We start from the raw sequence: 27,877 nt of genomic DNA, 5'->3' as shown, positions 1-27,877 counted from the left end.
TTCTCTGGTCTAAGGTTATTGAAATGCAGCAGATCCTACCTACCCCAGCACATTCTGTCTGGCAAAAAAATCCCCTTGAGAGGAACCACGAATTAAGTACTTACATTTCTTAGGATAATGAAACACGGATAAATAGAAGTCTGCGAGTATACATTCACTTCAGTTGTTCCTGCATGGCTCAATTAACTAAGGAGGGAAAAAGTATAATGACAGTCTTGTTTTAGGCATCACTTAAGGAGCCTAGATTCCTAACTTAGGTGCCTGTACAGCCAGCAAGGCTTTCAAAGAACCCAGGCTGGGGTTCAAGTTAGCCTGTCTCTCTAAACCTGACTCCTTAAACAGTCTAAGTTAGGTAATGCCAGTACTACCCTTCCTCTTATAGATGGAGTAATAAACATCTTCACAGGAGTGCCGTTAAAATAAACTAAAAGCACAAAGGAACTACATTCTGTTCTACTGGTAACATGTTACACGCAAAAAAAAAAATCAAGACAACAAAAAAGTGAACTGATTACACGTAGGTAAAAAGATAAGCTGTAATTCAGTTTATTTAGAGTACTTCTCCATTGTTCAAACTGAAACTGGGAAACTGTTTCATACAGCTTTTAACAATGCTCTTTAAATAAATAAGCCACAAAGGGCATACAAAATTCTTATATTTAGGAAAAAAACACACATTCTTAAAATCTTTCATGAAACTAAGAAATGTGTACAATAGTGTATAGAATTACAGTAACAAAATGCAAGTCAACAACACTAAGGTTCTTTACAGTTATAACTCCATAAATACTAAGCTTTGTAAAGTATAATTGCCCTTAAAGTACTTACACTGAAGTCCTATATCTATATACATCTATCTCTCTCCATTAGAGAACCCTTCGTTAGAATCATAGTGTGCTTGTGAAATTTTGTTTGGCTTTGAGTTCTGAACCAAGTCCATTAAGAGAACCATTTTGTTATCTATATGAGTCTGAAGAGCCTGGATTTGGCGATCAATATAGTCCATTAGTTTTTTCTCCATCAGATCCATATTTTTTGAGATAATCTTTTCCAAATAGGAGCAAATAGGCTGTTGGTCTACCCTGTGAAAAGAGCAAATATAAGAATAAGTATAACCTATTTCTTAATGGCAAGGAGCATGATAGAGATCTGGACACCTGAACTTCTTTTAAATTTAAAATCTCATTTATTAGACAATAAACTTCGGAAGGTATTAGGTTTTTAGCACAAGTAAAATACCTTGCCCACCTGCTACATTTTAAATCTCAGGAGTTTTTTAGAAACATGCCAGGGTATATAGCCATTTTCTTTCAACCTGATTTTTTCAAAGGCTCAGACAGCTTAGTTATGTATGACAAAATCCATGCAACTCAACAGTATACACAGCATTCAAATTCTGTCAGTATGGCAGACTTTATTCTTCTCAGCTAAAGTGTTTCAAGAGTTATACAAACTATGCAATTCTTTATTTTTGCATCTGCATTCTTTAAAAATACTGCACTTTCCCAGGAGCTGGAGATATTCAGGCTTTGTTAGAGCCCCAATTCCTACATCTCGCCATTTCCACTATTGCTCCTTAGGTATCAAACTGGGTGCACTATGAAGTTTGCACTGTAAATGCCAACCAATGAGGAGGGACATGAAAGATGGGTGGGATGAGATACACTAAATACAGCAGAAAGATCATGGCGTACAGCGTGAAAAAAGGAAGAGATAAGAATCAGGAGGCAGAAGTAGTCAAAATGAAAATGTAGTAACAGACAAGAAAGACAAACTAAACATATGAAATTGCAGAAAGACCATACTTTCTTTTTTAAATCATAAAATGTGAAATGGAGGCAAAAAAGACACAAACAGTTTAGTAACAAATGATGTGATTTCTTCTGAAAAATCTCCTGTATTCAAGCAGGTCATCTGAAAAATTAATTGTAACAATGTTCATCGCCACACAGCCTTCAAAACCACGTATTTTAAGATTCACAATTGCTGTTAATGAGAATAAAATGCTTACATGATGATCTTGTTTATTTTTTAAACTTGCCAATAAATACAGTCAAACTACTACTTTAATAAGTTTACCAAACTTAACTTACCCAACACACTGAATGCCTTCCTCTTTAGTCACTGCATTTTTACCAAAATGCCTATCGCCATCTTTTAGCCGAAGACGATTTACCTGACTACATAAGTTTTGAAGAAAAGGAAGAAGCACCTGTGGATTAGCTACATTTGGGGTTTCGCTCACTTGTTCCTGCATATGCAAAGATCCCATGACTTTAAAATCATTTCTGAGGTCAACTGTATTTTGCTGGGTAGTAAGTCTGTCAGAATCAAAAGTATTCCCTCTTTCGGGTACCTGTGTGTTCAGATCATGACTTATTTTTATGTCTTCATATATTGTTTCACTTGTTAACTGCTTTTTAACAGGCAAAGGTTCACTGGCTGATTGATCTAGCAATGTCTGAATAGCTGCACTGCGCAATCCGTCTATTGCATGGTCACCTCCAAAGTCTGAACTTTTCCCAAAGATCCAATTAAGTTTGTCTCCAAGAGGTAAACTGTTCTAATGGAAAGAAAAACAATACAATTAATATTTAAGTATTAAAATATACTGGAAATTATACAATAATAGCAATAGATACTTTATAACTCAGCATTCTACTACTGTGATGTAAAGATTTTACAAGTAGTTCTGAATTCTATTCTTAGGAAAAAGCACAGGAAAATATTTTCCCTGTACGTATTATGCATTAAGTATCTTGCCAGTTTCTATGTAACAAAACAGTTTTACTGACTTCATTTTTACCATGCTATGTCCCCAGCAGAGAACATTATTAACATCAGATGGATTCAGGATTCTGCTGAAATAGCCTACTTTGCAGGACTAGAATCTAAATCAAATAAACACCCTGTAAGAGCACGTTCCCTTTAGTTGAAGGTGACACCCTTTTAATAACCATAAAGGAGACAAACCGGCCCATCTAACCTACACCCCAGACATTACAGTGAACATGCCCACCATCCTTGACAAGCAGCGACAAAGGAAACGAACAAAAGGAGAGTAGGGTGGCAGTGAAGTTTAAAATGATGATGACACAGAGTTTTTAACTCTGGACTTGATGTATGCACAGTGATTCCCTGAGCACACAATCTTTATTCACTGCCCTCATTTAAGGGTGGCAATAGTTAAACCAGGATTAAATTGGCAGAAAGCCAAGTGGGTTAAAAAAAATTAAAAAAAAAAATCCTCCTCATGAAATCAGTTTAGAACACGCTTAACTGTTACAGAAGGTACGGTCACAGATCAGTACTACTTACGTTTACGGAAAAGCAGAGTGACTTACTTTCTGCTGACATCGGACCATGTCCATGAGTTGCTGAGCACCTGGAGACAACTTAGATCCCATAGACTCCATTATAGTTTGCACTCTGTCTATATCTATGCTTGAGCCTAGTGAAGGAAAATCAGTTGCTAGTTTTGCAGACACTGCTTTCACTTGTACAATTATTTTACTGATGAGTACTCTTTGTTTCTCACCAATGGAGAGCAGCTATTGCAAGAAGGAGAAAAAGTATTTTGGTTAGGAAAAAAATAGTTTCATGTTTTCTTTGTATGTATAGGACAATGCATTATTCTTTGAGTCTTGGGAAAAACAATGCTGAACTCTTTTGCAGGGAAATTAAGCAGATTACTACTTGCTATTACTCTTTGGAAAATTCTGACGGTAACAGAGGTGCCTGCTTGACTCAAAGATAAACCAGGCCTTGATCTTCTAACCACTTAAGAGCAGTGGCCATACAGATTTTCATAAGGTTATTTAACCACATCAGAGTTAAACAGTTCTAATTACACAGCAACTGTTGATTATCTGCAGTTTATCTGGTTTATGAAGTTTTTTTCCTCTAAGACTGTACTGTCTCTCTCATATAAATATTAAGTCTTCATAAGAAAACTGTGATACAAATTTAAAAGGAGAACTCTGTCAAGACAAAGTACTACCTAACAGATTTTTAAGTGAATATATGAAGTAATGAAGTGTATAAAAACAATAATTTGAGTAAGAGCAATGCAATTTAGTCAATTAAGTGATTAAAAAGACAAAGAAAAATAAAACAATTCTGTTCAACTCCCTACCTTAATTCTACAGGAGGCTGCAGGGCATTCAAACTTAAGGTACTTTTTGTATAAAGTAACCTTTTCAGTTTCGCTAGAAAAAAATAAAATAAACGAGCTGTGACATTCACTATATAAAGTACTTTTTTCTTTAGTAGAAATACTCTGTATCAGTAAATATTTAGACAAGAAACAAGACTGACTGGAACATATTTCTAATGTGGTATAGCAGTTTTAATGCTTCTATGCAACTTGTATAGAATCTTATCAGATACATATGTAAAAAAGGATTTGTATGTGTACGTACATTATCTACTAGGGAAGCTTTTGAGGTTCAGTACGTTATTCACACATCTTTTCTGAGGCTCTGAGTCGGCCATTTTTATTTAGCTAATTAAGCAGCAGATGTGCCATGTAATGACTTAAAAACAAAAGAGAAGACATTGCTTTAATTCCCCCGGCAAAGCATGGAAGGAAGTACTGAAGGGGAAAAGAAATCCTTCTTTGTTTTTTTTATTTTCTCTCTTGTTCTTAAAAGTGTGAGATGACTACGTATCAAATAGACAAGAGGTCTTTTGTAAAGATCAGCTAAAAGAGATCTGCTGAAGAGATGAGCAGATCTGTTGTCCAGAAAGATTAAACAATATAGAAATGTTGCATCTGCCCTAACTCCTTCTGTAGTCTTACCCAACAGAATTTCAGAGCGGCACTTTATAACTTACTGAATTGAACTTTTTGTTAATTACAGAAGAATAAAAAGGTAACTAGCTTAACTGCAGCCTTTTAAATTTATCAAAGAGGCAGCATTCGTGCAAGCCACCAGTAACTGTGAGGAGAACACCAGGGTTATCCCAGGCGCCCGCAGTGCCTGTGCCCATTCACCAGGTTTGCAGAGACCTTCCAGAAAGACCAAACCGGGTGGCTTTCGTGGTGCAGACATCAGGCCTTTACTAGTAGGAGCACCTTACAGATACACAGACAGAGAACGACGTTGCCAGTAAGAGAAGGGCCAGACGCTGTTAGGGTCCCAGGAGCAACCCCCCCACACACACACCCCCCGCCAGGCCGACGGCCGCCTCCCGCTGCTGCAGGCACCCCCCGGTGCCCGCCAGGGCCGCGGCCAGAGGCCGCCACTCACCCCGGGGACCGGGCAGCGCCCAGGCTCTCGCCCCGGCCGGTCCCGCAGTACTCCTCGCCCACGTACACCTCCATGTTCCGGGCCTCGCTCAGGATACCGACGGAGACCATCTCCCCGGCGCCGGCGGGCCGGCACTCCAGATGCAGCTCGCAGGGCGCCTCGCTCCCGCCGCCCGTCCGCCTCTCCACGACGACGGCCTCGGTGCTGCGGGGGGGGGGGGGGGGGGGAAGCGCCACGGCCGCGTTGTCCCGCCAGGCCCGCTCCCGCCCCGCCGCCCGCCCAGGCCCAGTCCCAGCCCAGCCCGGCCCGGCCCGGCACCCCCTCACGCCGCCCGCCTGGCCGCAGCCGCCTGAGGAGGAGAGCCAGCGGGGCGGCGCGGCCCCCCCGGGGGGCGGCGGAGGGTCCCCTCGTCCGCCACCGCCCTCACCTGGCCTCGCCGCCGCCCGCGCCCCGCCGCAAGCAGAGCGCCCGGGCCAGGCCGTCCGGCGGCGCGCAGGGCCAGGAGCACCCCGCCGCCACACAGCACGGGTCGGCGGCGACCGCCTCCTCCGCCGCGCAGCCGCTCGCCATCGCAACGCCGCGGGCGGAACCGAGCGGCGGCAGCGGCGGACACGCTGACAGGAACCCTCCCCGGCGGCCGCCGGGCGGAGTGCGCCTGCGCAAGGCGGCGGGGGGCGGGAGGGAGCTCCGCGCATGCGCGTTTGGGGTGGCGGGAAGCTCTCCTGAGGTACCGGCGGCACCCCGGCACTGCGGCGGGAACGGGTCGGGTGCGCCCGGCGACCGCAAACGGGCGTCCCTCCGCCGTGCCCGGAGCCCGCCATCCAGGAGCAGAGGGCTCTGCACCGCCTCGGCTCCTCCGGGGTGGTGGCGGCCGGTGTGGGGGCCGAGGGGATCCGCCAGCCCACCCCGCGTCCCGCCCACGGCGGGTAAAGGCTGACAGGGAGGGGAGCGGCCACGCGTTTGAAGGAACACCCGCAGTGCGGGGGAATGCCGGCGTTAGTCCTTTTTCTAATAAAATAACGCGCTCTCGCGGAGATGGAGAAGCCTTAAAAGCTTGGCAGTGCTACGGGACTTGATAAAAGAGCGGAATTCGGAGCGACGGAATTCTCTCTTCCGAGTCGCACGCGTATGGGAGAGAGACTATAAATAAAAGATTGGGTTCATTTAATTTTCAATAGGATGCCGGCTTCTGGAGTCGGGGAAAGCTGCCCCTGACACTGCGGTACAGGCGTAAACCCAGGGAAAGCGGATATCGAGTTCTTCCACTTGGTGCTCGGCTGAGGAACGTTAGTTAGGTTTGCGAAAAATACAAAGACGGACTTGAACAGGCTTTCTACAAGCTGGTATTACAAATGCAGTCGGCATCCCTGCTTTTTGCCACTTAAGCCATTGTTTTATGTGATCTACTAGCAACGGAAAAATGGATTTGCTCTGTTTTAATTAATGCATTAATTAAAATTAATTAATGTAAATGTTTTAGCATGACAACCGTCGTCTCAGTCTCCTTTTTGAGTTTCTAAATGTGCTTGATACTTCTGAAATGCATTGCTAATTCATCCAGCTTTAGAAGCGTTTATTTTCTGCTTTTGGTGACAATATGATTGCATGATGCCTCACGAGGTTACTCGGATGCTGGAAGAACAATGAGCTGCACAAAATTGCAGACTTTTGGTGAGGATAATTAATATAGAAGGGATGGGGTAAAATCCCTGTTTTGGGGATTTCCATGTGTTCGTGGGGCTTCCATGTGTTTGTATGCATTGTATTTTTTATATTTTTAAAGATGAAAAAATGGAAAACAACAAGCTGAAATTTCAAAGAGTAGATTGTTTTATACTAGAGTTTTTTACTGAGCTGACGATAGCCAGTATAAACATCCTAAACATTGTATCCATTGGTAGCAATATTTTATGTTTCTAATCTCTTATGATCTCACTGTGGTATCAAAATCCTTTAGAATAAACCAGTTTGATCCTGGCATGGGTTGGTGCTCTTTCTCCAATCAGCACTTAAGAATGTGCTGCTTTTTATTTGCGTTAAGCTGTCTAACCAGTTTTTTTGCAAGCCTAATGGATTAAATTTTACTTCCCGTTTCCTTAGCACAGATGTAGTATCGGAGTGCTTTTTCTGTTGTTTACCTTCAGAGCAGACGGTTCTCGTTCTTCTAGTTCGCCTGTGTAGAGGAGCTAAGAGCCAGGTACAGGTGTCTGCTCGGATACTGTAGTAGTTTCTCGGGGAAATCTAGTCATGTTAAAACACAGCCTATTTTTGTTCACTTTTGGACTAACTTTAACTGGAAAACCCTCTTGGATAAAAGGTAAGCTTTCAGTTTTTGTTATGTATTTAGAAAGTTTCTCCAAGTCTTCTTGTACTCTCTGGTCCTGATCGTAATGATGCATTCCTTTCAAATCGAGTCACTGGTCTCCCCAGGTATTAGGCTTTAGCTGACCCTCCAATTGACAAAATCTTGTTCAACAAAAAGGTGTCTGGAAAGGATTACAGATTGAAGGTTTTTATAGCTGAGCTCTTTGTGTTTTTTTTTTTCCTCCAGGATGTAGTAGGTATGTAAATACATCATCTTTACCGGACACTGGTTGTGACAACTGCAGTTACTGTCACTCTCATCAACAGTAAAGACTGGAGAAAAAGATTTTGATCTTTAGTAACGTGAAGGAAATTCCTACAGTTTTGTTTTAGTTCTTCATTAGCTCATTTCCATTTATGATTTGGCTTCAGATTTTAGGTTTAGATTTAACACCTGAAATATTTCTTAGAAAGTGATATTTTTATGACTTGCATTAAAGATGGTTTCCTGCTTTCAGGTGTCAAAATTTAAATTGTTAGAACTGCATTTCCACTGTTAGTTCAACATAGACTTAACTCATGAAACAGAATGGATTTTGTAATTTAGATAATAAAATTATTGAAGATTAAGAGCAAAGTCAGAATTAAATATTGAGTGCTGGCATTTTTTGCAAACCTGTTTGCTAATAGCAACTCCTACATTTTGATTGCAATGGCAGTCTTTAATGGTAAACATATGCTACCTGCAACTAGCTTTTAAAAACCCTGATGTTATCTAACAGGTAAAGATCGTCATTACACTGAAGAATCCTCCTCCTTGCTTTGGATGGGTGATTCTGTGTCTTCTTTGCAATTATGAAGTCCTTTCACAGAAACGTGGGAGGCTGAGGGTGACCTTGTGCTACTATAAATGAGAAGAAATCTCTTTGTTTCCTTATGAAAGAACAATTTAAGAAGGAAGAAACCACTTTCATTGTTAAAACCCATGTTATTGTTGATTCTGTAACCTGTTTAAAAGCAATGGTTGAGTCTCTGTTGATCAGAGTCAACACTCAAACCAGACTGAGGAGCAGACAAGAAAAAGGAAGATGAATTCAAGTTCACACAATTTTAAAAAAAGTCACTGGTGATTGGTTTTGTCCTTACGAAACTGCTTACTTGAAACCAGATACTCAGCAGACTTCTTATCTTTAGCTTCCTGCATTAGCATGATGTTCTGGAGATGGTTCTGATATAACGTAAAAGGCTACAGACCTTTTGCAAAGGTTTAACTGTTGCTGGAATGAATAAAATGCAGCATTAGGCAATGGCAGGAGGCAAGCATGGTGAGCCAAGATTATACACGCAGCAGGTGGCAGAATTATATCCAGAGGACAACTGTAAGTATTCCTCATTCAGGGCAATGGGCAAAGGAATATGAGTAAAGGGATTTAAATGGAAGGAGAGGGCTAAAGGGGGAGCTGATTTAATCAAGGAAAGGACAGAAGGAAGTAGAGACACGAGCAAGAGGGAGAAGATGAGCAAGTGCAGGACCTAACAGTAGCTAGAAGGTGAGCCCACAGCAAATGGCTCTGTAACCAGTAAAAAACATCCCCCGGAGTAGATACAATATTCTCCAATTCTCTGTCTAGCAAAGTTCTGAAACATCCTGGCAAAGTTGGATCCACCATTCAAAATAATTGTACTATAGGTCCATCAGTCACTCCTAGACAGCCTTGCTGTAGATTTACAGATCAGCACAGTCTTCCTGGCACCAATGAGGTGATTTCACAAAGCTTGAAGGAACTTAATTCTATTTGAGATGTTAGCATCTCTTGCACAGTTGATTTTAACTGGCCAGCTACTTCAAAAATTACTGTGAGGGGACAGGTGGGTGGGCAGAGAAGGTAGCTGCATAAATTTTCTGTGGTACATCAGGTTAAAAGTGTAGGTCATAGAAGAAAAAATGTTTCAAAAATTATTGACAAAGTTACAAAGTTAATAATGCAGAATATGTGAGAATTAAGATTGTGTTTAAATCATCTGATAGTTTTTCTTTGTGTGCTCCAGAAAACCCCAGCTTTAATCTGAAGTTACTTTTTTTAAATCAGTTTGACCATTCCTAAACTATTTCTTCATCACTATCAAAGTACCCACTGAATACAGGAAAGGATTTTTTTTTAAATTTTTCTTGTTCTTGGGATTCTCTATTATGTTACTGTCATATTGGTTGAGGGATTTTTTTTTTTCAGACAATAATTAATTTGTTTTGATATTGCCTAATGAAGGAATGAGAAAAATTTGAGCTATTATCCCAGTTTATAATGTAAGTAACTAAGACCGAGAGTTAAAGCCAAGATTGCCAGTCAGTTTTGGACAGCCCGTTTAAGAAAACTTTTGCTCGAATTTGCAGTTTGTAGCACGTTACATCAGTTGTGTTTGGGGTGGTGTAGTCATTAACCTTGAGTACAGTCAAAACAGCATTTCTGCAGAGAATGAGGCCACGTATATTTGGTTTAAACACTCAGAAATGCAGAGTAACTTATCCATGAATGAAAATGTTGATTTCTGCGATTTTCCCAGCATAATCCAAGAGCTCTGGCAGAGACAGAATAGACCAAACTGAGCATGGGCAGTCAGGTCTTTCTCCATTTATGGACAGATCAGAATGGTCTTTCGGCAATCACCACTGTGCAGATGCCAACATAATGTCTTACTTATCCTTTCTGATTCTTTAGAAATTTCAAACTTTATTTTTAGGTGTATCTTCTGAACAGATATCCAGACTTTCTACATTAGAAATAATTATTCCTCAAAGTCTGACGGGCAGAGAGAAACATCACCCATTTTTTCATGAGGTTTGTTATTCTATCTGTTTTTTTCTTCTGATGTTGCTGTTTTTTCACAATACTGTCCTATATTACACACACATACGCACAGAGTCTATGGTATATATAGATTATTTTTGTGAAGAATTGCGCCCCACACTATGTCTTCAGATTCTTAGTGTTTTCAACTAGTTTGAATAAATTTGTTCCCACAAAGGTCTGTGATTGCACTCTAAGTTAGCACCTTTCAAACTTCCAGTCCTGTTAACAGCCTTGTAAGACAGAAGTGAGAAGGAACGTGAAGAATATTTCCATTTCCTCTGAGTCAGATTAGATGCTGAACTCGAACTTGAACTAACGTCCATGCTCTATATGTTCTTTTGCTCGTTGTACCTGGTCTTTGGATAACCAGAGGATTTAAACCATGTAGCACCTAAAGGGCTGATGCTCACTTTGTAGAAACGGTCCCACAGAGTCGCACACGTTAAACGCATGAGTTAAAAAATCTAAGCCTTAATTCTTCAGTTCTGCAGTAACTTACCTTTGTCCTAGATATCAAGTTCAATTACTGAAGTAACTGTTACTGAAATAGCATTAGTCATCTTTGTGCAAACCGATTAAGGAAGGAAGAATCTGTGAGTTGTTCGTCCGGCTGCCAATGATTTACATAAGGAGTGTCACCAAACATGATGTGGTGGTTGGGCAGAGTGCATACAGGGGCTGTGCCCTTCTGTCTTCTACATGAAAATTTATAGATTAATAGCATTTAAACTTTCCATAGGAAAGAATGTAGAGTGTGCTGCTGAGACTTTGAAATCTAGAAGGCATGAGGGTTAGGAATCTGTGTTTTGATAGATACTCAAAACATACATAGTAGTTGGACCTCTCTTCTCAGACAAAACATGGAACTGACACAACCAAGTAGAAAATCACCTAATTAAGTAACATCTTTTGTTCTGTTTTCAGGAGCATTCAGATGACAATCTTTCTTACTCAGTTAAAACCAGAAATGGAACATATCTCCTAAAACTGAAGAAAAATAAGTATGTGGTAGAGTGTTCTAAGGAATCATACCATCTTGGGAGTTAGTTGCATATAGACAAGTATTTATATGCTGAAAAGATTCAGAAGAAACCACCTACATGGCAGATAGTAGTAATTACAAAATGACTGTTAAATAGCATCTCTGTTATGGTACTAGCTTGCAAATAGAAGGGAATAATATTTTTTCTAGTTGTGAAGCAATTTATTTTGATTAGGTTTTTTATTAGCAGCACAAGACTTTTCAGAAAATCCTTATGAAAAATTAGAATTCAGTTCAGCATTAGCTTTTTATTAGCAGGGGGGAAGGTTGTTAGCCATGTTGTATTTGAAGAAATTTGTCTGTTACTGTTGTTCCTCATTCCTGAGCCTGTAATAGTCTAGGCCCCGATGCAACATAGTCTGCTCAGATCCTACACTATGGAAATTTTAGTTAAAATATTTCAAAATAACTTATTTTCCAAATAATGCAGCTCATTTTAAGGTATTTTGTTTCAAGTCCATGGATTTTAATAGTAATTTAGCATGAGTGTGCTGCTAACAGAATGTAGTACTTACTAGGATTCTTGACTTATTTCTTGCTTTCTAGACTGTTAAAAGAGCAGTAGTTTATTTTTGTTTCCAGAAAGCTTGTTAGCGAAGACTTTATGCTATATACATATGGGAAAAATGGGGAACTGGAGGCAACACAACCAAAAAACAAGGTATTGTAGATAATAAAATTCCCTTTTTGTGTCAGAGTTTCCTCAAACCATGGAAGCCAAGCTTTATGGATTGAAGGCCATATTAAGAATTTGATAGAACTAAGGATGACAACAAGGGTGTGTATACATCTAAATGTATTTTCAAAGCAAAAGCGAATGCACAACCATTAATTCTGGGTGTTTTCGTATCTCTATAATAGGTCAGTGAAAATTGGTTACATTTTTGGCAATGGAAGGGAAAATGCTAGTGATGCACATAAAGTATCTACAGAAGAAAAATATATTTGCTGGGAAAGAGGCTTTTGTGAGTTTTCACATTTGTAGCATTTCTGTTTAACAGTTACCACTGATACAAAACATAAGGCCCTATGTCTTTTGAGGGAGTGGGCTGTTTACAGTGATACAGCGTCACTGTTTTCCAAGGTGTGAAAGGAGATGCCAGGAGATTATGCCAAGACTGAATTTGAGCTACCTGATTAGGTCACCTTTGCATAGTATGCAATTAAAGGTACAATTGCAGCATCAAAGCTCTATAGTTTTTAGGTCCTGTATCAAACAAGCCTTACAAATACTTTTGAATTTAATTTCAACTTTAAACTGCATGCGAGCTCAGCGAGACTTAATTGGGAGCAATTAAGTCTTATGGGAAACTGCATGGGAGATCTTCTCAGATCAGCCTTTGAGAGGAGTCTGTTTAAGAACAGGATGAGCAATGCAGATGAAAAGATTTTTTTAAAGGATGGTGATGGGTTAAACTAAAAAGCTGGTTGCTTCCTAGAACCAAGGGACCAAATGCTATTGTAGGTACTCATGTCAAGTAATATTTTACTCCAAGAAGGTTGGGATTACCTTTAGAATAGGGAACTCTGTAAATTTGTAACAACCAGCCTTAAAGTCATGCAAATAAAAAGGCTGGTTAGAAAGTAAGTTTGCATTTGAAGGCAACAACCTTATTTTGTCATTAATTATGTGGTTTTGTTGCATTTCAGACACACTGTTATTATCATGGCACTATTGAAGGGATTGCTGACTCGATGCTTGCTCTTAGCACATGCGATGGCCTTAGGTATTACCTCTTGCTTTTTACTTCATGGTAATTCATTGTGCAGTACCAAAAAAGCAGTTGCTATTCAACATACACCTGGAGAGAAAACACCATCCTATCGTGCAAATTTTTGTTATATTTCGCCTGTTGATGAAGCTGAAACTCTTTAGAGGTTTTATATCTTCCCTCAACTACCACTTTTTTCCCCTTTGCCAAAATTCCTTCACAGAAAAAGATAACATGAGAGAGAGCATAATCCAAACATAGGCAGAACACAGGCATGAACTGAGGCCTCTATTACTTGATGTGAATGTCTTGACCAGCGGTACCTCTCTAGAAGAAATGCTGATGAAGCTTTTGCTAAACTTAACACACTCCTGCAAACAATTCTGTCTTATGAATGGGCAGGTTTCAAAAGAAAAACCATTTCTGTGGAAAAAGTTTTGACCAAATTTGAAACAATTTTTTGTGTTTCAAATACAAGAAAATTACATTTATTTGAGAAACATAAATGGGCCAGATTAATGCGTAAAAGATGGGGGTTTCTCCCTGTGGAATCAGTCCATGTGAGTTGGCAAAATGAGATGCCACGCACAACAAATTGTGCAGATATTCAGAATGTGCTTAGAGTGTACCCATGCTTCCCTGTGTTCACTGAGCTTGGCTCTTTAGCTGGACTTTGGATACACTTGTTGGTTGTACTAGCCTTGTTCAGTTTGATGGTTTTTTGACAAGCATGAAGAGGCAAATGGGATAAAGTTCACCCAGATATCTTTCATGTATAGCATCACAGTGAGATGCCACTCACAATAAATAATGACATTTCCTGGCATTCCTTTAAATGAAGAATAAAATCGTCAACATACTGGTATTTCAGGTAATGCTGGATCTCCCTAAGCAGAACAGATATTTCATTTTGGCTGTCTGCAAACTTATGCAGACTCAAATCCTTTGGTTACCTTTTACTCACATTTTGAGGATCTTCTTTCACAAAGTATTAACTAGAGACTTCCTGTTCTAAATATAGTTTTGAGATTCTGGAGAACAAGATAATAGCTTCTGAAAGATTCTGGTACAGCAAATGGGCATGTGGTAGGTGTTTCTGAGCCATGGACAAATGCAAAATCTTTCTATTTAGCTGTACTCAGCAGTGCAATACTGCTGTTGCCCTCATAAACACCCTGGTGATTGCTTTTAGCCTCTCTTTCTGTCTTAGAAGGTATCTTTTTCTAAAATGCTAGATTACTTTAGCTGCACGGGGCTAGGAGTGAGAGTAGAGATAAGGACTAAAAGAGACCCTTTGCATCAGCTCTGTACCCACTATCCAGACTCATTTAGTAATAATTTGGCTTTCCTGCTAACTGATTCAAGGAGCCCACACTTATGTACAATCAAGTACTTCAAGTAAGTTCTGTTTTGTCTTTTGAGATCCTGTTGGGCATTTGAACTTACCCCCTACATTAAGATAGTTTAAGATAATAATTTATTTCAACATAATGGTATGAACAGTTCTAGTTTTTAAGTATCCAGCTGTCATTCACTCACTTAGTCATAACCATGAGGGGAAAATTGTGGAATAATTTTTCATTCTTTTATGATTATTAGAGGAATTCTCTACATTGGTGGCAAATGGTATGGAATAGAGCCGCTCAACACATCCAGCACATCTGAACATGGGTTTTACCCGTTAGAAGATATGCAGGATATCCCCTTCCGATGTGGTGTGCTGAATGGCAGCCTTCATCACAAGAAGATGTTTGTGAAGCAGTCGGTGAAATACCCATTTTTATCAAACAGTACCTCTAGCAGGGAAAAGCTTTTGAGGGTAAATACCTTTCTGTTTCTCTCTTGAGTCCAAGCCTTCTCCTCAGCCTGTTCCAGCAGCCAAGGGTCTCCAGAGCTCTTGCTTTGGCATGGTGTCATTGAGGTGGGTTTGGCCTGGCAGGCCACTTCTGTATTGCCTTCGTTTTCATGGACCCCAAACTGGTGGCAGTACTGCTAAGGAAATCCTGAAACAGAAGAACAGCACAATGGGAATTTAACATAGCTTGAAGCAATCCTTTAGCAGAAGAGCAGAGTTCTGCCCAAGACAGTCATGGGTATGACATGAAAGGCATAAAGCTGCCTTTCAGCTCATGCATCCCAGTGTCTGACCAGATGTGAATTACTGACATACAGATGTTTATTTGGAAATCTAAGGCAAATTGACGTTTGAGACCACGTTAAAAAATGCATCATTGCTTTATAAACACATGAAATGAAAAACATGAGAAAGATAAGTAAAAAACCTTGCAGTCATTAATTATTATGTTAACTTAATGTGCTTTCTAATTTGCAGAAGCGGCGAGCTGTCCTGCCACAGAAAAGCTATGTGGAATTATTTATGGTTGTGGATAACAACAGGGTAATGATACCATCCAATGCTAAATACATTTTATTACTTCATTGAATTTTTTCTCTGACATTTTCATATGGTATTTTACAGTTTTTGCTGAAGAAATCTGATCCTGCTGCGGTGCAAAAGGAAACGGTTGAGCTGATTAATTATGTTGATGGGGTAGGTCCGATAAGTTGCCTACGTTCAGTAGTTTCTACTTTATCATAGTTTTCAAAAGAACAGCTAATGCAGTTCTGAAACTGTATTTGGAAGTTATACAAAAATTCGTAACACATTTAAGGCACAGCATGAACCTATGCACAAGTCTTGTAGAGGTGCAAGCAAGGTGGGAGATGCAAGATTTTTTTAAACCATTTCTGTGTGCTCCCAGACTTTGACTGCTCCAGGAACATGAGGTCTCCAGTACGTTTTACATTTCTAGGAAGAGTATTTCACATGTTTGTGGTTTTTTATTAAGCAAACTGTCAGCGCTGTGAACAATTCCATAAGCTCTCTGATCATCTGTTCCCAGTTTCTCCTCAAGACAATTAGCTAAGGAAATGAATGAACATGGTCTTTCCAACTTCTCCAACTGAAAGATGTGTTTAGGTGCCTTCAGGAAGTAGATTGCCTTCATTCATATATTGTTTCCTTATTTAGTATTATATTATAAATATATTTATTTAGCTTATAATTTATAAATATTTTATATTTTAGTTTATAAAGACAAATATTTTATATTTAGTTTCAAAGAAACTAAAGTTATGCCTCAGTATGTTCAGCTTATTGTTTACTCAGTACTAGTGATGTAATCTTTTATAATTCAGTTGAAACAGACTGATGGACAGTAATTATCATTATGTTTTTTTCAGATGTATAGGGCATTAAACATCCAGATAGTTTTGGTTGGATTAGAGATCTGGACAGACACAAACCATATATCTGTAATGGATGGTTCAGCTGGAGATGTACTGAGTAGATTTGTTTCTTGGAGACAGAAAGATCTTCTTAAACGATCACGAAATGATGTTAGCCATCTCATAATGTAAGTTTTCATTCAGTGGAAAAACTAGCCATGCTGCCAGTGTTGTTAATGTATATGATTTGGGGTTTGTCTATGAATGAAAATATAACTGGAGTAAAATTCACTCAACTTCCAAACTGTTTTAACCTGGCAAAATGACAAACTACAATGAATTCTTTATAGTTAATCAACTCTAGGTGGCTCTGCTTGAGCAGAGGGGTTGGACCAGATGACCTCCAGAGGTCACTTCCAACCTCAACCATTCTGTGATTCTGTGAACTCAGAGGCACTGACACAGCAAACTTAGGTGATTGACCATTATTTTCAAGCTCTGTTATTCAGATATTCATTATTAATTATGGTGAAACCCTGATATGGTGATAAATTTCTTCTTGACTTTAAGAAGACCAAATTTTGTCTTGCAATATTTGTTTCAAACTCATCAGTGTCTTTTAGTAGAAATCGTGAACTTTCAGCCCCTCTTTCAACAACACCTTCAAACTGCTTTTGTTGCAGAGGGAGAAGCTCTTATGATGGATCCATTGGAATGGCTTTTGTAGGTACTGTCTGCTCACAAGTCCAGGGAGGGTCAATCAGCACTGTAAGTACATAATGTTGTGGTTAATGGAAGAAATTTGCACAGGAGCTGCTAAACTATCATAGATATGCTGCTAGTGGGATAAAGAGGTACCTGAACAATTGAAGGCTTTCCCCTGTGCATTTACAAAATCCAGAGCTGTAGATACTCCTATTGTCAGACGTTGCTTCCACAGAGGTACCTTTGGAACATCCTAATAGATAATGTGCACTCTGCTGACCTATTTTGGTCAAGTCACCCTGGTCTTGGAGACTAGGCTTGGAGACGTATGGTTTCTTTCATGGGATTTCTTATGTAAAGACTTGTACATACTTTATACTTTTTTTTTTTTAAAGTATTTCCAAATTTCTCTAATTTCTCTCTTCTCTTTTCATCACATTCCAGTCCACTTGGCTGATTTAGTCCTGAAATATTTTTTTTATCACCTTCTCTAATTCATCTAACTCAAGGTTGCATAAGAAAAGTGCATCCTTATACCATTAAAGTTCATAACCACAGTGTTTTGAAGATGGGAATACAGCTACAAAATAATGTGTATTTTTTGACTTTTTACATGGATAGAAAGTGAACATAAAGCACTATATTCTCAAGTGTCTGGAATTCCCCACAATAAGGCTGCAAACAGGCAAAAAATTTAAATATGACAAAATTAGTAAGAAACTATTTTCTTCTCCTTCACCCTTGGGGCAGAACCTGTATCTCCAGAGGTTCCTGTCCTTACTATATGTATGCCACAACATTGTGGGCAATCTCAAAAGCAGAGTCTGTTCTTTAATAGTACATTTGTCATTGAAGACTCCATTGAAATCAGTGTCGTGACTGATAAACTGTGTTAGAATAGAACAGAATAGAACAGAATAATTTCAGCTGGAAGGGACCTACAATGATCATCTAGTCCAACTGCCAACTGTTATTATTCAGAATATGATCTTAATGGAAGGAATAGAAAGAGTAGCAGAATCTGGCCCTACCTGAAAATAAACAGTGACAAACTGTCTGTTCTTGCTGCTTTTGCTTTGCAATACAGCTTAGTATTCTGTCTTCATAGCCTCTGAGAGCTCTGCGGCTTGAATAAATTAGTAGGTAGAAACACAGTATTTTCTTTAGTTTCACAATTTTTATTTAACACTGATTCTCTTTATTAGTTGAATCATAACAATGTGTTACGTCATGCTACAGTAGTTGCACATGAATTGGGGCATAATCTCGGAATGAAACACGATGATAAAAGATGTCCTGCATCATATATTATGCACAGCACAGATAAGTAAGATTTCCAGTTATTTTATTTTAATAATTGTTATCTATCTGCAGTAACTATGCCTTATAACCTGTGAAACTCCCATGAATCTTGAAGAACTGTTGTGAATGGGGAGTTGTTTGAAAAGTTTAATCATAGAGGTGAATTCACTGACTTAGGACTTGACATAATTTTAATTTATTTGAAAAGTTATCTGTTTTCCAATCGAGTCATTCTTTATTTGTAGCATTCCTAAAAACTTATTTGGATTTTCTGAAATTATTTTTTTTTTTAATGATAGTGTGTTGCTGGTTTTTTTTACCCTGCTGAGAATGCTTTACCTATATTCACCGGGTTTGTGCAAACATGCATCCTTTGCACAGATTCTCTTAACAGTTAATTTAAACAAAATCTCTCAGCTTATGTTTCTTTCAGTTCATTTGTTCTTTGGCGTCCCCTTAAGAGAAAAAGATCATATTATTTTATCTATGCACATTTGTATTAATAAATCAGGGCAATTGAACACTGGACAAACTACTACAAGAAGCTGCATTCCTGAGTTCTTAGGGACTCCAAGTTAAGGTGAACGTCTTTCTGGAAAGTATTTTTTAATCAAGCATTTTTAGACTCAGTACAGACAAGGAATTTCTAAGGCCTGTTTTATATAGGACACCAGAATGGATAATCTGATTGTCTCTTTGGCTTCCGAAAGTACTTGCATTTATGTTATACATAGTATTTTTAACTTCTAGTACTGTACTTGAATGCAAAATAAAGTATAAATGAAGTATCTCATGATCTCCTAGTATTATGAAACACAATATTTGTTATAGATTGACAATATTTTAAGGGCTTGAGTTGTATTTTTTTCCTGTAAGCAAAATATTTATAATAAAAATATAATATTATGTTTTCCAGTGGATCCAGGAATTTCAGCACCTGCAGTGCTGATGATTTTGAGAACCTTATTCTAAATGGAGGAGGAAACTGCCTTAGAAATCCACCCAAAACAAGTAATATTTACAAAGAACCTGTGTGTGGTAATAATGTGGTCGATAACAATGAAGAATGTGACTGTGGCAAACCACAGGTAATGAATGAAATTCAACTGGATACTTGTATATATTATATTATATTATATTATATTATATTATATTATATTATATTTGTTGTATAACACTGGCCTTTTGGTATACCTGATTTGCATTAATACCTGAGGAGTCTTCCTTTTAAATTCTCACTTTTGCAAGCAATATGAGGATAAATTTTAGAAAAAGCCTAAAATCATACTTTGATTTTGACATGAACTCAGTTAAGGGCTACTGGACTTCACAGAACTTTGAGCCAATGCCTAAGAAAGAAGAGCATTTCAGTGCAGACTATGTGGAAACACCACTGGTTTTTGTGCTGGTTTTAGCAACATGGATATTTCTGTTACAGAAAAGAGACTACCCCTCTATAGAGCACTTACAGGTTTCTTAATTGTAACCCTTAAACTTCTCCTGTGGGAGAAATTACTTTTGTTAGCCATATTTGCATTGCCAAAATATCCTTCAAATAATGGGATATATTGACTCATTCTTTAGAAAATAAAGATGTCTCAAAAAAGACACCAATAAATCGAAAGGCTGCCAGCAAACTCAGGTTCCATCGTATAGGCCTTCTTCTAAGTCATGAAAAGATACCGACATTTCTCTACATCAAACTGCTAGTGTAGTGGAAAAATAAGATGAGGGGTGATAAGAAGTGTTATTTAAAAACCAAAGTGTTCTGCTTCTCTTAGTGTCCATTTAAAGTGTAAATCTATCCTATACCCCTGTGCCACAACACATCAAAACAGGTATCTTTCTGATGACTTCTGGTAAAAAAATACAGCAAAACTGTGTGCTGGTTTCTGTTAGAGCAGAAGGCTGTCATCCTCAGGACATGCAAGAAAGATGGTGTATTTAAAGTTTGGTTCGTCCCCGCACTTGGTTTGATGATGTACTTCCCAGCTATATAGCGAGGTAAAAACATTTTGTCCCATTGTCCATGGTTGTTCTTCAGGAATGTACTAACCCTTGCTGTGATGCTGCAACCTGCAAACTCACACCTGGATCGCAATGCGCTCAAGGACTGTGCTGCAAAAATTGCAAGGTAGGCTATGTTTTACTAAGCTAAATTGATACTATTTACGAGTAATTTTTAATGTTTGAAAAGAGCTATCATAGTACTCTTGACATATTTTCACATTATCAAACTACATTCACCAGTAGAGACAGTAAGCAGAGAATTTGTGTCTAACAACTCTTGGCCAGTAGCTTAGAAATGGAACGTCATCTCTGTGTCATACCTTGTAGGTGGCATGAGCAATCAGGGGACTCAGTAGTAGTGATCTCCATTATGCAACACCAAGCTTCACCAAAGTCTATGATAGTTGGCTGCTTTTTAATTTGTACTTGTGTGTGCATTTGCACAATCTACCCAAGTCCTCTGCAGGCTCAGCTCATAAACTTTATAGCAACACCCTTATGAAACTGAGGTAAGCTTTGGATATTCGTTAGACACTGATCTGAAAAACTATTTTGTCTTCCTTAAAATCACAGAAGGTTCCCAGTTGTCACTGTTTCATGTTAGAACTTCTGCTGTTGCAAAATGAAAGTACAGTGGCATTCCTCTCTGGTTCTAGTTTAAAGTGGCAGGAGCAGAGTGCAGACCGAAAATGGATTTCTGTGATCTACCTGAATACTGCAATGGAAGCAATGCCTACTGTCCAGACGACTTTTATATCATGAATGGTTATCCATGCGACAACATGAAGGCATATTGCTACTATGGAGTATGCCAGAGTTTTGACTCACAATGTGAATCTATATATGGAAAAGGTATGTTTATAATTTAATGTAAAAAGACTTGTAGTCTCCTAATAGACATTTCCGATTTTTCTTTTTCTTTCTCCTATTTTTAAGACAGTGTAGTGGCTTACTAAGATTCACTATTTTCTGTACAGGGGCACGAAAAGCACCTGATGTATGCTTTGAAAAAGCAAATATTAAAGGAGATAGGTTTGGAAACTGTGGAATGAAAGGTGGAGTGTACAAGAAATGTCCCGTTCAGTAAGTCACCAGCAAATAAAACTAATCCTAAAATCTGCAATGTAAAAACTATATTCTGTTATAAACTCTTAGAGCATGAGATTTAAAAGAATATTTCCCTGAAATGCAAGCTAAAAAGTTTGACTGGATGGCATATTTGCACTGATACTGGTTTTTTTCTGTTCACCTTGTCTCTGAGTGTCATTCGTTCAATACAGGCATAGTCTGTGTGGCAAGCTCCAGTGCACATCTGTTAGTCTTCAAAATCTTCCTGCTTGGAGTGTTGTCAATAACGCATCTGGGGTTTTATGCTGGTCTTCTGACTTTGACTTAGGATCAGATGTCCCTGATCCTGCTCAAGTTCATGATGGAACAGCCTGTGGAGAAAAAAAGGTAAGATGAATCACAGCAGCATTACAGAATATATTCCACCAATTAGAAAGTTTTTACCTTTCAAAAGCATTACATAGCTCTCTTATTTGTATGCTGTAATATAATAAAAAATCTGCTTTTTGACATATACATGTACAATTAATTAGCTCTTCAAAAACTGGGATGCTACAAATCAGTTAACTGCATTATCAGTTATTCAAATGACTCCATCAAAATGCATCCACAGACTTAAGAAAACCTGAGACAAATACAGATATAAAATTGTGAAGTACTGAATATTCTATCATCCCTTTTTCTTGACATTTAAGTAAAAGCTGTAGACTTGTAAACATATACATTTATATAGTATATTTATAAAAGGATGGTATTTTTTGAAGTTTTGTGTTTGAAAGACACTAATTACTTTTTCCAGGCCTGTGTAGATTTTCAATGTGTTGATGCAAGTCATTTGGGCTACAGCTATGATGTAAAGCAGAAGTGTAATGATAATGGGGTGAGTAGAGGGTGTTTCATGCCCTGTTTCTAGAAGACAGAGATAGGTGCAAAATCACTGCATAAAAGCAATAACCATCCAGATGGCTTTGTTTTTTTCGGATCTGTATTAAAAGTTAAGTCTGCTTTTTTATCTGTAATTCATGTTGCCAGTATACTGTAAACCTCTTAGCACTAACATTGAAAAACATTTCATCTGAATTCCCCTAGGGAATTTTCTAATATTACTGAGCTGTTGAATTGTAAAAGGAAAATATCCTTTGAGTCTAGTGATTCCTGATTTACATATGTCTCCATGAAAACTCAAAATGGAGTCCAAAGGTTGTAAAACTGAGAAGTTCTTTGGACTGTATTCTGTTGCAGGCAAACAACAAAACAAAGGTTAACTTCTATAGCAGATGAACTTCTGGTATCAGTATCACTCAGTGTTTTGGGATGTTATGGAGGGGGAGAGCTTATTCCCAGTTAATACTTCATGTATTTCTATGCAATACTATGCAACATTTCTTGTTTCCACATGCAATTCTTAATGTGGAACTCCAAATATATACTGGAGGTCGAAAGTGGCCGCTTCCAGAAAGGCGTTGTTCATTTGACTAATCCCTGTTGTACTGACTGTAGGTGCGCAACAACAATGGAAACTGCCACTGCAATTCTGGATGGGCACCTCCGTTCTGTAACCAGTCAGGCTACGGCGGCAGTGTTGACAGTGGTCCAGCTCACATAGGTAAGCTACTGAAACTGGCCTTCATTCTGCCCCCAGTGTCTGATAAAATAATCTACTAAAACCAGGGTTTTTTTCAGCCTCTTTTCAACTTTTTTTTTTCTACTGCATGGGACACTTAATCATGGACTGACTTGAAGAAGAAACATTATTATCTGATGTGTAGGTTTGCAGAGATCAAGGAAGTTGGTCCAAGGGAGAAATTGACCTCTATTTTGTCCGAGAGAAAAAGCAATACATTAGTTGCTTAGAATTACTGTTACATTTTTTAAATAGTTAGATATTTAGATATTTACTTAGGTATTTAAAACAGAGTTCTGATAAAATGGATGTCGTAGAGGAAGACTATAGCTTGAGAATGAAACCAGCAGCCTTTATACATGGGAAGGGTCTCACAGCAACAAGAGGGGTTAAGAAGGTGCATGCAGCAAGCAGCAGTTGGCTTGTGTAAGAGCCGTGAAATTCTACAAAGGGAAAATGGAGTAGATTTTGCTGGCCTTCACACTGAGAGACCATGCAAATGTTTTGTATTTATTAATAGCTTAGGAAGACAAAGAAGATGTGCAGATCACCTGTGAGTAAGTAAATGAAAAATGAATTTGTCTGCTTTAGAATTCTTGAAAAAATATACGGAAAAGGAAAAAGTTTGTATATCATACAACATGGGGTGAGTAAGGCAGAAAGAACTTTTGATAACGTAAGGCCAAATCCTACTTTTCTGATCATAGCATTTTACAAATTTCAGTGGAGTTACTAGTTTTAATCTATAATAATTTGAAGATTGTAGTTTTTACAACAGAAAGGTGTTTTTAGCAGAAAAAATGCTTTAATATGAGGTTAAGCAAGATTACTATCTTACATGATTTCAATTCTTTTTCTCTAGATACAACACTTCGGGATGGTCTGCTTATTTTTTTCCTCCTTGTGTTGCCACTAGTAATCGTTACTATATTAGCAGTAATTAAGCGTGATGCAATAAGAAGAAAGTTTTGCAGGAAAAGTAGAAGACAACACAGGTATTGTACTTATTACAAATGCGTATTTCAACACTTGAGAGCATGCTCCAGATTATTTTAGCAAGACAGGTATATTCTTTATCTATTCAAAGAATTCCATACCTCCTAAAAGAAAAAGACTTCCCTGCTAATAGTATTAGTAGGTAGTTTAATAGCCAGTACCCTGCTATTAGGTAGTTTAATCCAGATACTCCAGTTGTCAGTTCTCAAGCATTTTTTCCCAAAATACATTGCACTTTCCTAATTGTTATTGATAACTGTATTGCATGGACACAGGGGCATAGCACATTGAAATTATTTGCCAAGGCCAGAAAGGAGCAGAGTCAGAAACAGAATCCAGATCTCTGAGCTGTAGCCTCTGTCACGGCCCAGGCTGGACAGACCAGGGAGTCGTGTTGAATTCGGAATTCCCTTGGGCTAAATTAAGGTGAAACCACACCAAATGATCAGTTGAACATTTTATTTATGGCAGAGGCAGCCTGACTTGGGAGGTGTAACAGTAGGTGGTGGGGTCTCTCACAACAGGAACTGGCATGAAATTACCTCAGTAAACCATGTAACCTGGGGTAACCATATACATCAATTCAGGGAAAAAGATCCCTCCCGTTGGGTCAGGAGATTCAGAGCAGACCCCCTTGCTTTCTAGACTACTTCTCAGAGAGGAGCCTGGGGGCGGCTGGATCCACTCCTAGTCCCAGACTTGGTCACCAGGTTTATGTCTTAAAGGGATGAGGTGTAGGGATTGTAGAAAAGGAAAGAGAGAGTAAGACAGAGAGAGAAAAAGGGAAAGAGAAAGATTTCAATGGTCCTGGGTCCAGCATTGCTCCAGTCAGCTGAGGGGTCCAGTTCTGGTGGGCTTGCACACCTGGTGCTTCAGTTCGTGCCCTTTTACCATCCTTGCCCCTCCTTCAGGTAGGCACTCGAACTCATTAGGCTGATTAGGTGTAACCTTCAGGAAATGGGTCAGTGGGCTTGGGGGTCCTTTGGGAAGTAACCTCCCCTTCCCTGCAGAAGTGACCATTGTTTGATCTTTGTATCAGAACAGCTTATCAGAACAGGGAGCTGCGCACTCCCCAGCACACCCTCCCCCTCCCCGCCCTGTTGCTGATGGGTGCTCAGCAGCTGCTTTTCACCTTGGTTTCTTGCTGGGCAGAGTTCATCTTTAAGCAGAACTTGCCCCACTACAATGTTTGAGACATTAACTCTTTCAGTCTCTCTCAGCCTCGTCCCTTGAAAAACACTGCATCCCTGAAGGTAGTTAAACCAAATGGGGATTTGCCTGATGGATGTGGTTTTTATTTCAGGGATAACAATGTGGAGCAACCAAAGCAAAACAACAGACCAAGTCATAACACAAGAAATAATCAGGTAAGATAGATGCATACTTGCATTATTTCACGTTGAGTAATCCAAATTATACGGTGCCTTTTCTCTAATATAGTTACTGATGACTTTGTAGCTTTTTGATACGTTAAAACCATTTGAATTTCCAAGTGTGAGTGTTCAAAGATTTAAGATAAGTGTTCAAAAGACGTGTAGACGAGGCACTTCAGGACATGGTTTAGTGGGCATGGTGGTGTTGGGTTGACAGTTGGACTCAATGATCTTAAAGGTCTTTTCCAACCTAAAAGTTTCTATGATTCTATGATAATTTATAATGTGTTAGACAGGATTTCTGTATGGGTAAGTATGAGCTTTATTGCCTGCCCTGTCAACACGGGCTGTGAGTACTACGGGATGGAACAGGCTGCTACTTAGCAGAACAGCCAAAGATTGAATTCTGTGGCCAAATACCAGAGAAGCTACTTAGCCAAGCTGTGGATCTGGTTCTGATAAAACAAAATAAAAATTATCAAAACAAAATGTTGCAAGAGAATATGAAGAATGTCACAGGAAATGAAAATGAGTTCTAAAATACCACTAGCTTAATACTGAATATTTAGCCATACTTTGAAATCTGCGAGTTTTGTCATCTTGATTTTCTGCAACATCTTTTCCAGCCTGCCACGTCAAGTCCTGATTTTTTTACCGTATCGCATTTTCCTGGCCCGAGGTTTGTAGTATTTAAAACCTTCTTTTCTTCATGTTTGCTATGTTTACATTGCTGCATCATTGTAAGCGAAGTTCCTAATGCCTCATGTCCTGCTTAGGAGGATTTTTCATGCAGCATCTTATGAGATATAATAGATGAAATGCTTGAAGGAGAAATGCTGTTTTACTGCTTGTATAGAAAACAGCATAATGGGACCTGTAAATGCTACTAGGGAGAGGGAGAGGAAAAGGGAGAGGGAGGAGCAGAGAAAGTTTTATGTATGTATAAATGCTAGCAACTGTTTAAAAATGGTAAAGAACCAGTTTAGAAATACCAGTTGTCTCAAGCCATGAAATAGTTCACAAAATACGTTTTCCACACTTCAGGCAGCCAGTACAAACCCAGTTGCCCGCAGTTCCTTCAGGACCTCAAAGACCCGCAGTCCCACCGAGACCAGCCATCTGAAAAGTTTCTTGGGAACCCTCATCAATTCTGACAAGTAACTGCTCTGAAAAAAATTAAAGACTGCAATCCTCCAGTCCTCTCCTTGCGCAGCCAAAATGCCTTCTGAAAGCACATACCTCTGGAAAAGACTTGATGCTAAGAGGCACTGAACACAGACGTTATCCCATAATTTTGCTAATTGCTGCTGGCTGTATTTGTGCATCTTCTACCTCACCTCTTGTTTTTTTTAAATCAGAAGCCTGAAGTTCAACTCTTGTTAGATTAAATTTGTAACAGGATCAGAGAACAGGACTCTTCTGAAGTGCAGCCTTACTTGCAGGCCAAAGAGAAGCGAATTCAGTTATTTACAGACATAATTTATTCATCTCTAGTCATATGCAGCTGTGAAAATGAGAATATAGACTGACCTCTTGGGAAGTCTGCAGTCTGCCTACCTCCTGGACCGTCCCCTCAGCAGTGTGCCACTGGCTGAATGCGGCTGTACCCCGCATGCCAGGCTCACGGACAGCTCCTATGCGTCGCTCTGAGCCTTGTCTTCAGTGCAACCCTATCAAAGCTGGGATCCAGATCCTGCCTCTCATTACCTACTAGCTGTGCGTTACTTTCCAGTTCAGGTAGTCTGGAAAAGTAACCTCACGTAGGGATACTAGCAATGGAAAGAAACTCTGTAGATGATGTGTCTAAGAGAAACGAGCCATCTCTACTGTTATAGAAAATGTGGTGTATCAGGAAATACATTATACAACTTAACACTGTTTTAATGTTTACTGGTTATTACAGCTTGAGATTTATGCTAGAAACTGATTCCACTACAAAAGCAACCGATAACTTTTGTCATTCTAAATGGGACAATTAGAAAACGGTACCAATTTAAGACAAAATGTATTAAGTTACATAGTTTTTCGAAATGGCAACTACTGGAAAAGAATCTGCCATGCAGATAAAAGCTCACTGGCAAGAACAAAGCTGTGGATACTGATCGATCTGTACATCAGAGAGTAATCACACACTGACCCTGCTCGCATGCAAACTTTGGGAATATGAACTAGCAAAAAGAGTGAATAAATTATGGAGTGGCCTCACCAAGAAAATATTTCTAATCCCCTAGATGGCCATTTTACCAAAGAGCTGGACAAAAGAACCCTAAATATATTGCAGGCAAAAACATGCACTGGCAAGGAGCGTCCTCCGAAGAGGTGTCATCTTCCTTAATTCCTCAGAATCTTGAATTGTTATCACCAAGTATTCCTATCATTTAGGCCTCATTAGCAAGCATAATGCTACATGAA

At 39.1% G+C, this 27,877-nt stretch overlaps 2 protein-coding genes and 1 long non-coding RNA gene across 5 annotated transcripts; 1 reads left to right on the top strand and 2 right to left on the bottom strand.

Moving 5' to 3' along the window:
* Nucleotides 1–530: 530 nt before the first annotated feature.
* On the bottom strand, nucleotides 531–5,910 carry C11H10orf88 (chromosome 11 C10orf88 homolog). 2 transcript variants are annotated; one of them, XM_030030794.2, is made up of 7 exons: nucleotides 5,680–5,910; nucleotides 5,253–5,456; nucleotides 4,136–4,208; nucleotides 3,539–3,551; nucleotides 3,345–3,451; nucleotides 2,094–2,563; nucleotides 531–1,082 (listed from the first exon to the last, which is right to left on the bottom strand). In XM_030030794.2, the coding sequence occupies exons 1-7, from the start codon at nucleotides 5,820–5,822 to the stop codon at nucleotides 854–856; spliced, it is 1,239 nt and encodes a 412-aa protein (XP_029886654.1). In that variant the 5' UTR covers nucleotides 5,823–5,910; the 3' UTR covers nucleotides 531–853. The 2 variants fall into 2 exon arrangements, with proteins under 2 accessions (XP_029886654.1, XP_029886653.1); XM_030030793.2 differs by having other exon boundaries at nucleotides 3,345–3,551; nucleotides 5,680–5,909.
* A 1,507-nt stretch (nucleotides 5,911–7,417) lies between these two features.
* On the top strand, nucleotides 7,418–27,338 carry LOC115348049 (disintegrin and metalloproteinase domain-containing protein 9-like). Its single transcript, XM_030030000.1, has 22 exons — nucleotides 7,418–7,569; nucleotides 10,296–10,393; nucleotides 11,330–11,406; nucleotides 12,030–12,108; nucleotides 13,098–13,174; nucleotides 14,759–14,978; nucleotides 15,492–15,557; nucleotides 15,639–15,710; nucleotides 16,403–16,575; nucleotides 17,071–17,155; nucleotides 18,298–18,419; nucleotides 19,311–19,482; nucleotides 20,439–20,528; nucleotides 21,061–21,256; nucleotides 21,382–21,487; nucleotides 21,685–21,859; nucleotides 22,272–22,352; nucleotides 22,973–23,078; nucleotides 23,959–24,091; nucleotides 25,396–25,459; nucleotides 26,092–26,144; nucleotides 26,510–27,338. The coding sequence occupies exons 1-22, from the start codon at nucleotides 7,500–7,502 to the stop codon at nucleotides 26,586–26,588; spliced, it is 2,394 nt and encodes a 797-aa protein (XP_029885860.1). The 5' UTR covers nucleotides 7,418–7,499; the 3' UTR covers nucleotides 26,589–27,338.
* Nucleotides 10,924–26,908, bottom strand: LOC115348051. 2 transcript variants are annotated; one of them, XR_003925720.1, is made up of 3 exons: nucleotides 26,803–26,908; nucleotides 21,654–21,843; nucleotides 10,924–15,162 (listed from the first exon to the last, which is right to left on the bottom strand). It is a non-coding gene; the product is annotated as an uncharacterized LOC115348051 (long non-coding RNA). The 2 variants fall into 2 exon arrangements; XR_003925721.1 differs by having other exon boundaries at nucleotides 26,705–26,814.
* Nucleotides 27,339–27,877: the final 539 nt, after the last annotated feature.

This window comes from Aquila chrysaetos, chromosome 11 (assembly GCF_900496995.4).
Source record: "Aquila chrysaetos chrysaetos chromosome 11, bAquChr1.4, whole genome shotgun sequence".
NCBI lineage: Eukaryota > Metazoa > Chordata > Aves > Accipitriformes > Accipitridae > Aquila > Aquila chrysaetos.
The sequence above is the reverse complement of the archived record's forward strand: the minus strand, read 5'-3'. Positions and strand labels throughout refer to the sequence as shown.